The following is a 12,500-nucleotide window of genomic DNA, read 5'->3' on the forward strand; positions in this document are numbered from 1 at the left end:
CTCTCTCTCTCTCTCTCTCTCTCTCCATGCCTTCCCTTCCCCCCTCCCCATATCCCCTCCCCCGTCCCTCCCCATATCCCCCTTCGCCAACCTCCACCTCCACGACTTCCTCAGGAAGTCGTCACAACTTCTTAAATGTTCAAGCAACGGCTATTTGACCCCCCTCCCTTTGCCTCCCTTCTCCTTTCCCCTCTCGTCTCTCCTCTCTCCTCCCCTCTTTTTTCCCTCTCTCCACACCTCCCCTCCCCTCTCTTTTCCCTCCTCTATTTTCCTCCCTCTCCCCTTCTCCTCTCCCCTCCCCTCCCTTCCCCTCCCTTCTCCTCTCCCCTCCCTTCTCCCCACCCCTCCCTTCTCCTCTTCCCCTCCCCCCCTACCCTTCCATAGCGAGGGAGGGGATAAGGGGAATTCTGTTGGAGAGAAGGAGAGGTTGAGGAAAGGCCACTGAACGGAGAAGGAGGAGAAGGAGAAGGAGGGGGAGAAGGGTAAACGAGAGCGTAGAAGATTGAGGGGAAGAAAGAGAAGAGAAGGGAAGGGGTATGGGGAGGGGAAGGAAGAGGAGATGGAGAAGGGGAAGGAAGGAGAGGTGGAGAAGGGGAAGGAAGGAGAGATGGAGAAGGGGAAGGAAGGAGAGGTGGAGAAAAGGAAAGAAGGAGAGATGGAGAGTGAGGAGGAAAGAGAGGTGGAGATGGGGAAGAAAGGAGAGATGAATAAGAGGGATGGAGAAGGGGAAGGAAGCAGAGAAGGAGAAGGAGAGGTGGAGAAAAGGAAGGAAGCAGAGAAGGAGAAAGGGAAGGTATTAGGGAGATGATATTAGGAAAAAAAACAAGAAAGAATGAAATTATGACGATGGGGATAGTAATGATAATCATCATCATCATCATAATTATTGTAATAATGATTTTGATGATGATAGTTATGAGGATAAGGATAATGATGATCAAAATAAAATATAAAACAACATTCATTTCAAGAACCAATATTAATTTTAAAATGCCAGTCCCAGCGCCTGATAGAACACACTGACAGGCTAAAACGGCGGGTCTGATAAGTGCGTGCGCGCGTGCGTGCGTGTGCGCGTCTGCGTGTTTTTATTTTAGTTTGTGGGGATGGTGGCGATACTCCTCTCACTCTCTCTCTCTCTCTCTCTCTCTCTCTCTCTCTCTCTCTCTCTCTCTCTCTCTCTCTCTCTCTCTCTCTCTCTCTTCTCTCTATCTCTTTGTCGTATTTTCCTCTATCTCTTTCTCTCTCACTCTCACTCACACCTTTACACACACACACTCTCTCTCTCTTTTCCTCCCTCCCTTCTTCCTCTCCCTCTCCTTCCTTAGCTGCCACTGCTTTATCGCCTCCTTTCTCCCTTCCTCCCCTATCTCACTTCCTCCTTCCTTTCACCCCTATCTCTCTCTTCCTCTCTCCCTCCCTCCCTTCCTGTCTCATCGTCAATATTCCTATTCCCCTTTCTCCCCCCCCCCCCTTCCCTCATCTCATCTCTCACCCAACCCTTTCACCCCCCCCCTCCCCCCCCCCCTCCAGGACAGCAGACGAGAACAAGTGTTTTCAGGTAAACATCGGAAACGTTTGTCTGTCTGTGTTCACGATAAGAAGGTCGGTTTCCGCTTGCTTCGCCCCCTCACCCCCCCCCCCCCCGGGCCGCCGTCGAGAGCGTGTGGCGTTGGTGCTTCTGTTATGCCTTTCGTGGGGGTGTTTTTTTCCCTTATTTAATGCTATTTTTTTCGTTTTTTTTTTTTTTCGTTTTTTTCGTTTTTTTACGTCTAGTTTTTCGTTTATTGTATCTATTTTTTATTTGTTTATTTATTTATTATTATTTTATTATTATTATTCTTTTTTTTTTTTTTTTTTTTTTTTTTGGGGGGGGTGATTCTGTGGTTTTATTTTTAGCATACATGTACGCACGCAGTTTAAGAACACACGCACATACGTTCATATACACATATTCACATACACATACACACACGCTTGTCCCCAACACACATACACACGTTCACCCCCTCAACACATACATACACGGCATGGAAATATACACATGCGTACACAATAAGAAAAGAAATTACTCTCTCGTTAATTTATAAGTTTCTCGTCAGAATCTGTCGAGTGAGTCCTCCTCACTCGATAGATTCAGTTTCATATTACGGCTGCGTTTCAAAAAAGAAAGAAAAAAAGGAAATTAAAAGAAAGAAAGAAAAAAAACTTATCAGGTCTACAGGTACTTTACCAAAGGTACCAGGTTTGAAAACACTTCATCAGGTAAAAAGCATGTTTTCAGGTTACCAGGTTCAAGACACTATGTCAGGTCCCAAAGCACTTTGTCAGGTTCAAATCTACTTTATCAGGTCCAGAAAACAATTTACAAGGGCCAAAACCACTTTATCAGGTCCTAAAGCATGTTATCAGATCTAGAAGCACATTATCAGGTCCAGAAATCATTTATTAGGACCAAAAGCACTTTACCAGGACCTGAGTCACTTTACCAGGTCCAGATATAATTTGATCAGGGCCAAAAGCACTTTACCAGGTCCAGATATAATTTCCTCAGGGCCAAAAGCACTTTACCAGGTCCAGATATAATTTGATCAGGGCCAAAAGCACTTTACCAGGTCCAGATATAATTTCCTCAGGGCCAAAAGCATTTTACCAGGTCCAGATATAATTTGATCAGGGCCAAAAGCACTTTACCAGGTCCAGATATAATTTGATCAGGGCCAAAAGCACTTTACCAGGTCCAGATATAATTTGATCAGGGCCAAAAGCACTTTACCAGGTCCAGATATAATTTGATCAGGGCCAAAAGCACTTTACCAGGTCCAGATATAATTTCATCAGGGCCAAAAGCACTTTACCAGGTCCAGATATAATTTCCTCAGGGCCAAAAGCAGTTTACCAGGTCCAGATATAATTTCATCAGGACCAAAAGCACTTTACCAGGTCTAGAATCACTTTACAATAGGCAAAAGTACTACCAGGAGCAAAATCACTTTGTCAGGTCGAGAACAACTTTACCGTGTCTTTTGTACATTTGCGTTGATATAACATCATGTCTCTTCCTTATCCTTTGCGAGTGAGCGTGGCCTTCACCTCACTGTCTCATGTCAAGGTACTTTATTGCGTGCGATGAAGCAGTATGAGGTCCGCTCCTTATACCTCATGTTGAGATAAGGCGTAATAATGAGGGTCGAGGAGTGCGTTATTCATGAGTGATGGCGGATGAGGGAAGTGTCGATGTGTTGCGTGTTCTGTTGTCTGGTATGTTCTGTGTTATTGATGAGGAAGGTTATTATGCGTGTTTGACTATAACGGTTTGGCATTTGAGGGGGCTGTGGGAAGGAATGTGTGATTTTCTTGTTTCGATATCACTGTTATGATTTGGTTCCTTGTTTCAAAAAATAGGTCAACTTGCAGTGCTATGTTGGTTGGGCTTGTCACCTTGCATAATGAACTTTTCTGGTCACTTTACCTGGGGATTAATTTTCATGGTAACATTACCAAGAGGGTCATCTTGCTAAGTCACCTCGCCTAGTCACCTTACTAATTTTTACCTCACCGAGTCACCTCACCTATTCATCTCACCTGGCCACCGTACCTGATTACCATACCATCTTCTTTGCCTTCACCTTATCAAAGCACCTTCCCAGTTCACCTTACCTGGTCACCTAACCGAGTCACCATATCAAACCACTTTCCCAGTTCACCTTACCGAGTCACCTTACTTAACCACCTTCCGTGGCGGTCACCTCACCTAGGCACTTTATTTAACCATATTCCTAGTTCACCTTTCCTGGCCACCTTACTTGACCACCTTCTCGGTTCACCATATCTGGTCATCTTACATAACCACCTTCCCCTTTGACTTTCCGTGGCGGTCACCTCACCTGGTCACCTCACCTAGTCACTTTATTTAACCATCTTCCTAGTTCACCTTACTTAACCACCTTTCCCAGTTCAACTTTCGTGGCGGTCATCTCACCTGGCCACCTCATTACCCCTCGTCATTTCCCCCTCATTCATTAGCAGAGGCACCTGGAGGGAGGGGGTGGGGGGAGGGGGGGGTTTGCGTGAGGTGCGGGGGCGAAGGGTGAATATTTTATCCGTCTTGTTACACGTAGGGGGCTTTAATGGCCATAATAGTTATGGTTTCAAGAGGATAATAGACCTTAAGGCATGCTTGTGTTTTTTTTGTGTGTGTTTTTTGTCAGGTTTGATTATTGGCAGTTAGTTACACACACACACAAACACACGCACACGCACACGCACACACACACACACACACACACACACACACACACACACACACACACACACACACACACACACACACACACACACACATACACACATACACATACACACACACACACACACACACACACACACATACAATAATAAAAAGAAGGGAAACAAAAAGGAAAAGGTAGAGGGGAAAATGCAATAACACGAAACAAGAATAAAACGAAGGGAAATGAAAACGAGAATTAAGAACAAGACAAAAGAATAAAAAGAAAAAAAATGAAAGCGAGAAGAGAGAGAGAGAGAGAGAGAGAGAGAGAGAGAGAGAGAGAGAGAGAGAGAGAGAGAGAGAGAGATTGAGAGAGAGAGAGAGGAAATAACGAAGACCAATAATTTTCCTCAGTCGCGGTAAACTGCTCCTTTTGGTTGACTTGGCGCTTTGGTTGCATGACGGTGGGCGGCGCGGGCGGCGCTGCGTGCGATAATGGGTGTGCGCCCCCCTCCCCCCCATGTCTATTACCTGGACGTTATCTTCGCCGTGGAACAGCGAGGGGGGCGTGGGCGTCGTCATCGTATCGCCCTTGTGGGTGTGTATTTTTTCACTCTTTTTTTTTTCTTTTTCTTTTCTTTTCTTTTCTTTTCTTTTCTTTTCTCTTCTCTTCTCTTCTCTTCTCTTCTCTTCTCTTCTCTTCTCTTCTCTTCTTTTCTTTTCTTTTCTTTTCTTTTCGTTTCTTTTCTTCGTTTCTTTTCTTTTCTTTTCTCTTCTCTTTTCTCTTCTCTTTTCTCTTCTCTTCTCTTCTCTTCTCTTCTCTTCTCTTCTCTTCTCTTCTCTTCTCTCTATCTATCTCTCTATCTCTCTATCTCTCTCTCTCGCTCTTGCTCTCTTTCTTTTCCTCTCTCTCTCCTTCTCTCCCTTTCCCCCTCTCTCTCCCACTACCTTTCTCTCTCTCCCTTCCTCTCTCTCGCTCTCTTTCTTTCTTTTCCTCTCTCTCTCCCTCTACCTTTCTCTCTCTCTCCCTCTTTCCCTGTGCCTGGTCTTTTTACCCACTTTTTGTCCGTAATAAGAGACCTCCATGACCTTGATAACGACCATGGTGGGGCAGAGGTAGGGGGAGAGGGGGGGTAGAAGGCATGGGGGCAAGGAGGAGGAGGGGGAGGGGAAGGGTGAGAGGGAAGGGGGCGGGGAAGCCGAATAAGTGGGGAGGGGGAGAGGGATAGGAGAAGTGGGTAGGGGGCGGGAGGTAGGAGGGAGAGGGAAGGAAGAGAGGGAATGGTAGGGGTAGGGGCAGGGGGATGGTGAGAGGGAGAGGGAGTAGGGGTATGGGGGAAGAGAAGGGGGGGATGGTGAGGGAGAGGGAGCAAGGGAATGAGGGAAGAGGAGGAGGGGGGGGGGATGGTGATGGTGAGGGGTAGTGGCAGGGGAGGAGGGGAAGGGGAATGGTGGGGGAGAAGGGGAGAGGAGGGGTAGCAGGGGAATTGTTACGATCAGGAGGTAAGCTGGGGCGGTGTGTTTGTGAAATTCAAGGTTTGTGTTGGGCAATACTGGTGTTGGGTACACGTTGTTGTTGTTGATGTTATTTCGTTGATGTGCTGGTGTTGTATTTTTTTATTTATTTTTCATTATTTTTTTTGTTATTTCTGTTGTTGGTGTTATTTTGTTGATGTGCTGGTGTGGTATTTTTTTTATTTATTTATCATTATTTTTTTTTTGTTATTTCTGTTGTTGATGTTGTTTGCTGTTGTGGATGATACATTCGTAATGGTTAAAGTTTGCTTGTAATATGAAGTCGATTTTTTATTGTCAATCATTGTTATTACCGTTATTATGTAAAATTTATTAAATTATTTCATATTTCTAAAGCTTCTTATTTCTTTTTTCTCTGCCCCACTTTTAGGCAAAATGCGTTTATTATTAAACTGACATTTTTCTCTTATTTTCAGGTGGGTTGTTACGTGACTTCTTTCCTTACGACCGCCATCACGTGAGGTAATGGGGTTCGACTCTCTCGCTAGTACGACCTGCCTCCCTCCCTTCCCCCCTCCTACACCCTTGCTGGTGCTACTTACGACTACTTACAGGCCACTCTCTCCCTCGCCTTGCTGGTGCTACTTACGACTACTTACAGGCCACTCTCTCCCTCGCCTTGCTGGTGCTACTTACGACTACTTACAGGCCACTCTCTCCCTCGCCTTGCTGGTGCTACTTACGACTACTTACAGGCCACTCTCCCTCGCCTTGCTGGTGCTACTTACGACTACTTACAGGCCACTCTCTCCCTCACCTTGCTGGTGCTACTTACGACTACTTACAGGCCACTCTCTCCCTCGCCTTGCTGGTGCTACTTACGACTACTTACAGGCCACTCTCTCCCTCGCCTTGCTGGTGCTACTTACGACTACTTACAGGCCACTCTCTCCCTCGCCCTGCTGGTGCTACTTACGACTACTTACAGGCCACTCTCTCCCTCGCCTTGCTGGTGCTACTTACGACTACTTACAGGCCACTCTCTCCCTCACCTTGCTGGTGCTACCACTCTGTCCCCGCTGCACTTACGACTGTTTAACGACAATTCCCTCTCCTCGCTGGTAAATCGCCCCCTCTCTCCTCTTTGGCACGACCACCCCTTCTCTCCTCTCTGGCACGACCACCCCTCTCTCCTCTCTGGTACGACCTCCCCCCTCTCTCCTCTCTGGTACGACCACCCCCTCTCTCCTCTCTGGTACGACCACCCCCTCTCCTCTTGACCCCTCAATTGCATAGTCACCCCCCCTCCCACCTCCCACTCACGAACTCCCTCGATAGAACGACTGCTTACACCCCTCCCCCCTTTGCTGGCTAGTACGACCACTCTCCGTCCCTTCCCTATTTACGACTACTAACTAACCCCCTCTCTCCTCTTCCCCCCCTCCCAATCTCCTACTCTGCGGTAACATACTAACTATTCCAGAGAAAGAGAAAGAGAAAGAGAAAGAGGAAGAAAGAAAGAAAGAAGAAAAGAAAGAAAGAAAGAGAAAGAGCGAGAGAGAAAGAGAAAGAGAAAGGGAAAGAGAAAGAGCGGGATTGAAAGAAAAAGAAAGAGAGAAAGAGAAAGAGCGAGAGAGAGAAAGAGAAAGAGCGGGATAGAGAGAAAAAGAAATAAAAAGTCTCGGATCCTGAGTCACTTTCTCGAGGAAATCATAACCTCTTTATCTCTTTAATTGAATGATTGTGGGATTCCAGTGACCAAAGGATCCAGTTTCTGTTTGTTTGTTGTACAGTTTTCTTGTTTTGATAATTCGATTTTGTTGTTGTTGTTGTTGTTGTTGTTGGAATTCTATTGTATCGGATTTGCAGGGTTTTTTTTTTCTTCCTTTTTTGAGTCGGTACTAGGAATTAATTTTATTACGAAAAAAATTAAGAAAGAAAGAAAGAAGGAAAGAGAAAGAGCGAGAGAGAAAGAGAAAGGGAAAGAGAGAGAAAGAAAGAAAGAAAGAAATATATGTGTGTGTGTGTGTGTGTGTGTGTGTGTGTGTGTGTGCGTGTGCGTGTGTGTGTGTGTATGTATGTATGTATGTATGTATATTCATATATATATATGTATATGTATATGTATCTGCATATTTGTATATATGTAAGTACTTATATATGTATATATATATATATACACATACATCCATGCATACACACACACACACACACACACACACACACACACACACACACACACACACACACACACACACACACACACACACACACACACACACATACACACACACATCTATACATACCTCCTTAATCAAGGAAGTTATATATATTTTTTCCTCGCCATCCCATCCACCGTTCTCACTAAAAAAAAAAAAACGCACACACACGCAAAAAAAAAAGAAAAAAGAACAAAAAAACGAAAATAAGAACAAACAAAATATGAAATGTCACTGACTCATTATTGATAGGTGATCGATCGGCGGAGGAGAGAGAGAGAAATGACTGTTTTGAGAGAGAAAGACACATAAAGTCAGTCAGTCAGTCAGTCAGTCAGTCAGTCAGTCAGTCAGTCAGTCAGTCAGTCAGTCAGTCAGTCAGTCAGTCAGTCAGTCAGTCAGTCAGTCAGTCAGTCAGTCAGTCAGTCAGTCAGTCAGAGCGAGTGAGAAACCCCCCCTTAAAGAACGAACTACGAGCAAAAGGGAGAAAAATGAATAGAAAACCGAAACAAGGAAAAAACAAGAACAGAAAAACAAAACAGATAAACTATTGACAGGGCAAAAAGAAGATAAAACAAGCCAGGCAACAGAGCCACCGAGAGGTCAGTGCCATCACCCTGAGCTGGACTAAGTAAGAGTGATAGGATGACAGAGTGCCGGGGAGCTAGTTGCGAAGGGGGGGCGGGGAGGGGGGGAGAGGGGAGGGAGGGAGGGGAGAGGGGAGGGAGGGAGGAGGGAGAGGGGAGGGAGGGAAGGGGGGAGAGGGGAGGGAAGGAAGGAGGGAAGGGTAGCAGGGAGAAGAGGGGAGTGAAGGAAGAAGGGAGGGAGGGGAGGCGGGTAAGGGGCGATGAGAAAGGGAAGGAAAGAAGGAGGGAAGGGGAGAGTGGGTGGCAGGGGTAGAGGGGGGGGGGACGGATATACCATCGGGGTATAGATATTATAAGCAGGTGTGGGGTTGGGGGGGGGGTGGAGGAGGGAGAGGGAAGGTCATTTAATATTCAAATTGCGTGTCCTGACGACTTCTAAGTAAGCGGACAAGTTGAATAAGGTAAATTATGAACGATCCCTCGACAGACAAAACAAATAGCAATTAAAAAAAAAAAAAAAAAAAAAAAAAAAAAAAAAAAAAAAAAGCAAAGCAAATAAAGACAACAACTAAATAAACAAAAGCTAAACAAATAAAAAAAAAAGCAATACACAAAATTAACAAAACAAATAAAAAATAACTAGATAAAGAAACAAAAACGAATAAAGCAAATACAAAACAAAACTAAACAAAAAAAAAAGAAAACGGATAAGGAATATCGTGCCTTGAAAAATATATATCTATCTAATCTATCTATCTATCTATCTATCTATCTATCTATCTATCTATCTATCTAACTATCTATATATATTCTCTCTCTCTCTCTCTCTCTCTTCTCTCTCTCTCTCTCTCTCTCTCTCTCTCTCTCTCTCTCTCTCTCTCTCTCTCTCTCTCTTTCTCTTTCTCTTTCTCTTTTCAAGTGAATGTAATGAAAATATACGTGAAGCAGAATAAGGAAGGTGGACAAGACAGAGAAAGAAGAAGTGGAATAAGCAAAAGATAAAACAAGACTAAAAAAGGTAGATAGGAGAAATAAAGAGAATGTGGGTAGACGGGCGATTAGATAAGATAAAGGATAGGTAGATAGGACAAGGAAAATTACGTAGACAGAAGAAAATGGAGAGAGTAGGAGGGAGACGAGGCAAAGACGAGAACGTCAATAAAAGGAAGTTAAAGAGTAATGATAAAAGATAGGACAAAGAAGAGAGAGCGGAAGGAAAAGTGATAAAAATGTAGATAAGCACAGTGGGACAGGTAGGAATGATAAAGAAACGAAGCGATAAAAGGGAAAGTCAAATAAAGTGAGAAAAGTGGGTAAGAACAAGAAGGAGAAAGTAGGTAGAGAAGCCATAAAGGTTTATAAAAGAAGAAAAAAATGAGATTAAGCAAATAAAGGGAAGATTAGAAGAAGAAGAAAAGAAAAAGAGAAAGAATAAGAATAAGAATAAGAAGAGGAAGAAGAAGAAGAGGAGGAAGGAGAAGAGGAAGGAGAAGAGGAAGAGGAAGAAGAGGAGGAGGAGGAGGAAGAAGAAGGGAAAATAGGTAAGAAAAGATAGTTAAAAGGGAAGTACTTATGATAAGGGATAAGAGGCAAAGGGCAAGAAATGGGAGATAAGGAACACGATAAAGAATAAAAGGCAAGAAATAGAGAATAAAGGAAAAAAAGGAACGGAAAAAATCGAGAGTAAATCGTAAGGTTTAACGAACAAGGGAAAAGGGGCAATGGGGAAGAAAAGAAGAAATAGTAAAGGAAAAGAGTAAGAAACAACGGGAGAAGGAAAATATTAAGAGAAAGGTATAAAATAAACGGGTAAAAAGGAAAGCAGGAAGGAAAGAGGGAAGGAGAAGGTGAAAAGGAACGAGAGAAAAGGAAGAAGGAGAGAGAGTAAATTAAAGGAGGAAATGAAAAGGAGGAAAGGGAAAGAGAGAATAGAAAAGGAGGAAGTGAAACGGAGGAAGGGGAGAGAGAGTAAAGGAAAGGAGGAGGCGAAGAGGGATAAGGGGAGATAATGAACGAGAAAGAGCAAGAGAATAAGAAGCACAGAACAAGGGACGAGAGAGAGAGGGCGTAATGCGTTTAAGTAGGTGCCCTCCCTTTCACTCCCTCTCCCTCTTTCTCCCTTCCTCTCCCTCCCTCCTCTTCCCTCACACTCCCTCCCTTTCACTCCCTCTCCCTCTTTCTCCCTTCCTCTCCCTCCCTCCTCTTCCCTCTCACCCCTCCCTTTTCACCGTCCCTTCCCCTCCTCTTTCCTTCCTCTCCCTCCCTCCCTCCTCTTCCCTCATCCCTCCCTTTCATCTCCCTCTCCCTTTCCCTTCCTCTCCCTCCTCCTCTTCACCCACACTCCTCCCTTTATACTACTCTCCCTTTATCCCTTCCTCTCCTCCCTCCTCCTCTTCATACTCCCTCCCTTTCTTTCCCTCTTTCTCCCTTCATCATCCTCCCTCTCCCTCTTTCTCCCTTCCTCTCCCTTCGTCATCCTCCCTCTTCCTCGTTTTCCCTTCATCATCATCCTTCTCCCTCTTTCTCCCTCACTCTCCCTTCATCAGCCTCCCTCCCTATTCCTCTTCCTCCCTCGTCTTCCCTCTCCCTTCCTTTCCTTTCTTCCCCCCTTCCTTTCCCTCCCTCTCCTACTTTACAAGCCCCAGGCCAGAGCCTCGGTGCCATTCCCTTTCTTCCCCCCCCCTTTTGCCCATTCTCGTTGTCCTTCCTTCCCTTTTGACGCATGGCTCTGACCCTATACTCCTGTTCTTTTCCCTAGCGATCCTCTCTTCCCTATCTTCTTCCTATCGTCCACCCCTTCCTCCCCTTCCTCTCCTTTACCCTCCCCTCTTCCTCTCTCCCTTACCCCATCTCCCCTTCCTCCTTCCCCTCCCTCTCTATTTCTCTTCTCCCTTCCCGCCCTCTCCTCCTCCTTCCCCCTCTCCCTCATACTCCCCCACTCTTCCCTCCCTCCTTCCTTCCTTCCCTCTCCCCTTCTCTCCCTTCCCTTCCCATTCCCCCCCCTTCCCTTCCCCTCCCCTGCCCTTCCCCTTCTCTCCCCCCCCTTTCCCTTCCCTTCCCTGCCCTTCCCCTCCCTGCCCTTCCCCTTCTCTCCCCCCCCTCCCTTCCCTTCCTTGCCCTTCCTCTCCCCCTCCCTCCCCCACCAAAGAGTCACGCGCGGGCAGTGCCTCGTGTCAGTGTCATAACCGACTTGATGACTGATCGCTGGAGGGTATCCCCCCCCCATCTGGCTGGGGTTGGGGGGGGGCGTATGACACGGGGGTAGAGAGGTGTGGTGAAGGGAGAGAGAGAGGGGGGGGGGGTGGGGGAGAGAGAGGGGGGGGGGGGTCTGGAAGAGAGTCAGTTAATTCGTGTGTAGATGATTGTGGTGGTGATGGAGATGGAGGAAGAGATGAGATAATCTTTTAGTTCCTCAGTGTGGTACGGGATATTCTTGTTTTCTATTTTACCCTCTTTGGTGGTATTTCCTTTTTTTTTTCTTTGGTGATTTATTCCTTTTATTGTTGGGCTATCATTCATTTTCACAATGGCGTGGCTTTCTTTGTCATTATTGCTACAGAGGTAAGTCTCTTGCAATTCGTATTGATATCGTTATTACCATTCTTTCGATGATGATAGGACAAATTCTTTTTTTTTTTTACTTTACCTTTTTTTTGAGAAAGCTAAGGCGACAGAGAGATAGGGATAGAAACAGATGTAAACAAAAACGTGATAAAAAAATCAACATGATTACAAACACATATTTGCATGCTCATACACGAACGGGGATGACGCAGAGACTTGACCAAAAACAATATAAACATAAACATGATATAAACATTAATAGTCACGTAGAGATACACGTTCACTACATGCATGCGTATGTGCATACTCGTACATATGCACTCACATATAGATGTACACGAAGAAGTAGCAAATACATGTACATACACAAGGATAGAGATATTCAGTAACAGATGGACACACATAACAATGGAAGAGAGAATG

The 12,500-nt window shown here is 45.2% G+C and overlaps 2 protein-coding genes across 2 annotated transcripts in view; both read left to right on the plus strand.

Moving 5' to 3' along the window:
* Window positions 1-2,949, plus strand: part of LOC119577671 (WAS/WASL-interacting protein family member 3-like) — a 22,278-nt gene extending 19,329 nt beyond the window's left edge. Inside the window, exons 3-5 of the mRNA XM_037925230.1 lie at window positions 2,285-2,400; window positions 2,555-2,656; window positions 2,842-2,949. Of these exons, the coding sequence (XP_037781158.1) occupies window positions 2,285-2,400; window positions 2,555-2,656; window positions 2,842-2,949 (326 nt within the window). The remainder of the gene's footprint in view (window positions 1-2,284; window positions 2,401-2,554; window positions 2,657-2,841) is intronic.
* LOC119578084 (alpha-1,3-mannosyl-glycoprotein 4-beta-N-acetylglucosaminyltransferase B-like) overlaps window positions 1-12,500 on the plus strand; it is a gene marked incomplete in the record, with an annotated part of 154,663 nt that overhangs the window by 36,292 nt on the left and 105,871 nt on the right.

This window comes from Penaeus monodon, chromosome 10 (assembly GCF_015228065.2).
Source record: "Penaeus monodon isolate SGIC_2016 chromosome 10, NSTDA_Pmon_1, whole genome shotgun sequence".
Lineage (NCBI taxonomy): Eukaryota > Metazoa > Arthropoda > Malacostraca > Decapoda > Penaeidae > Penaeus > Penaeus monodon.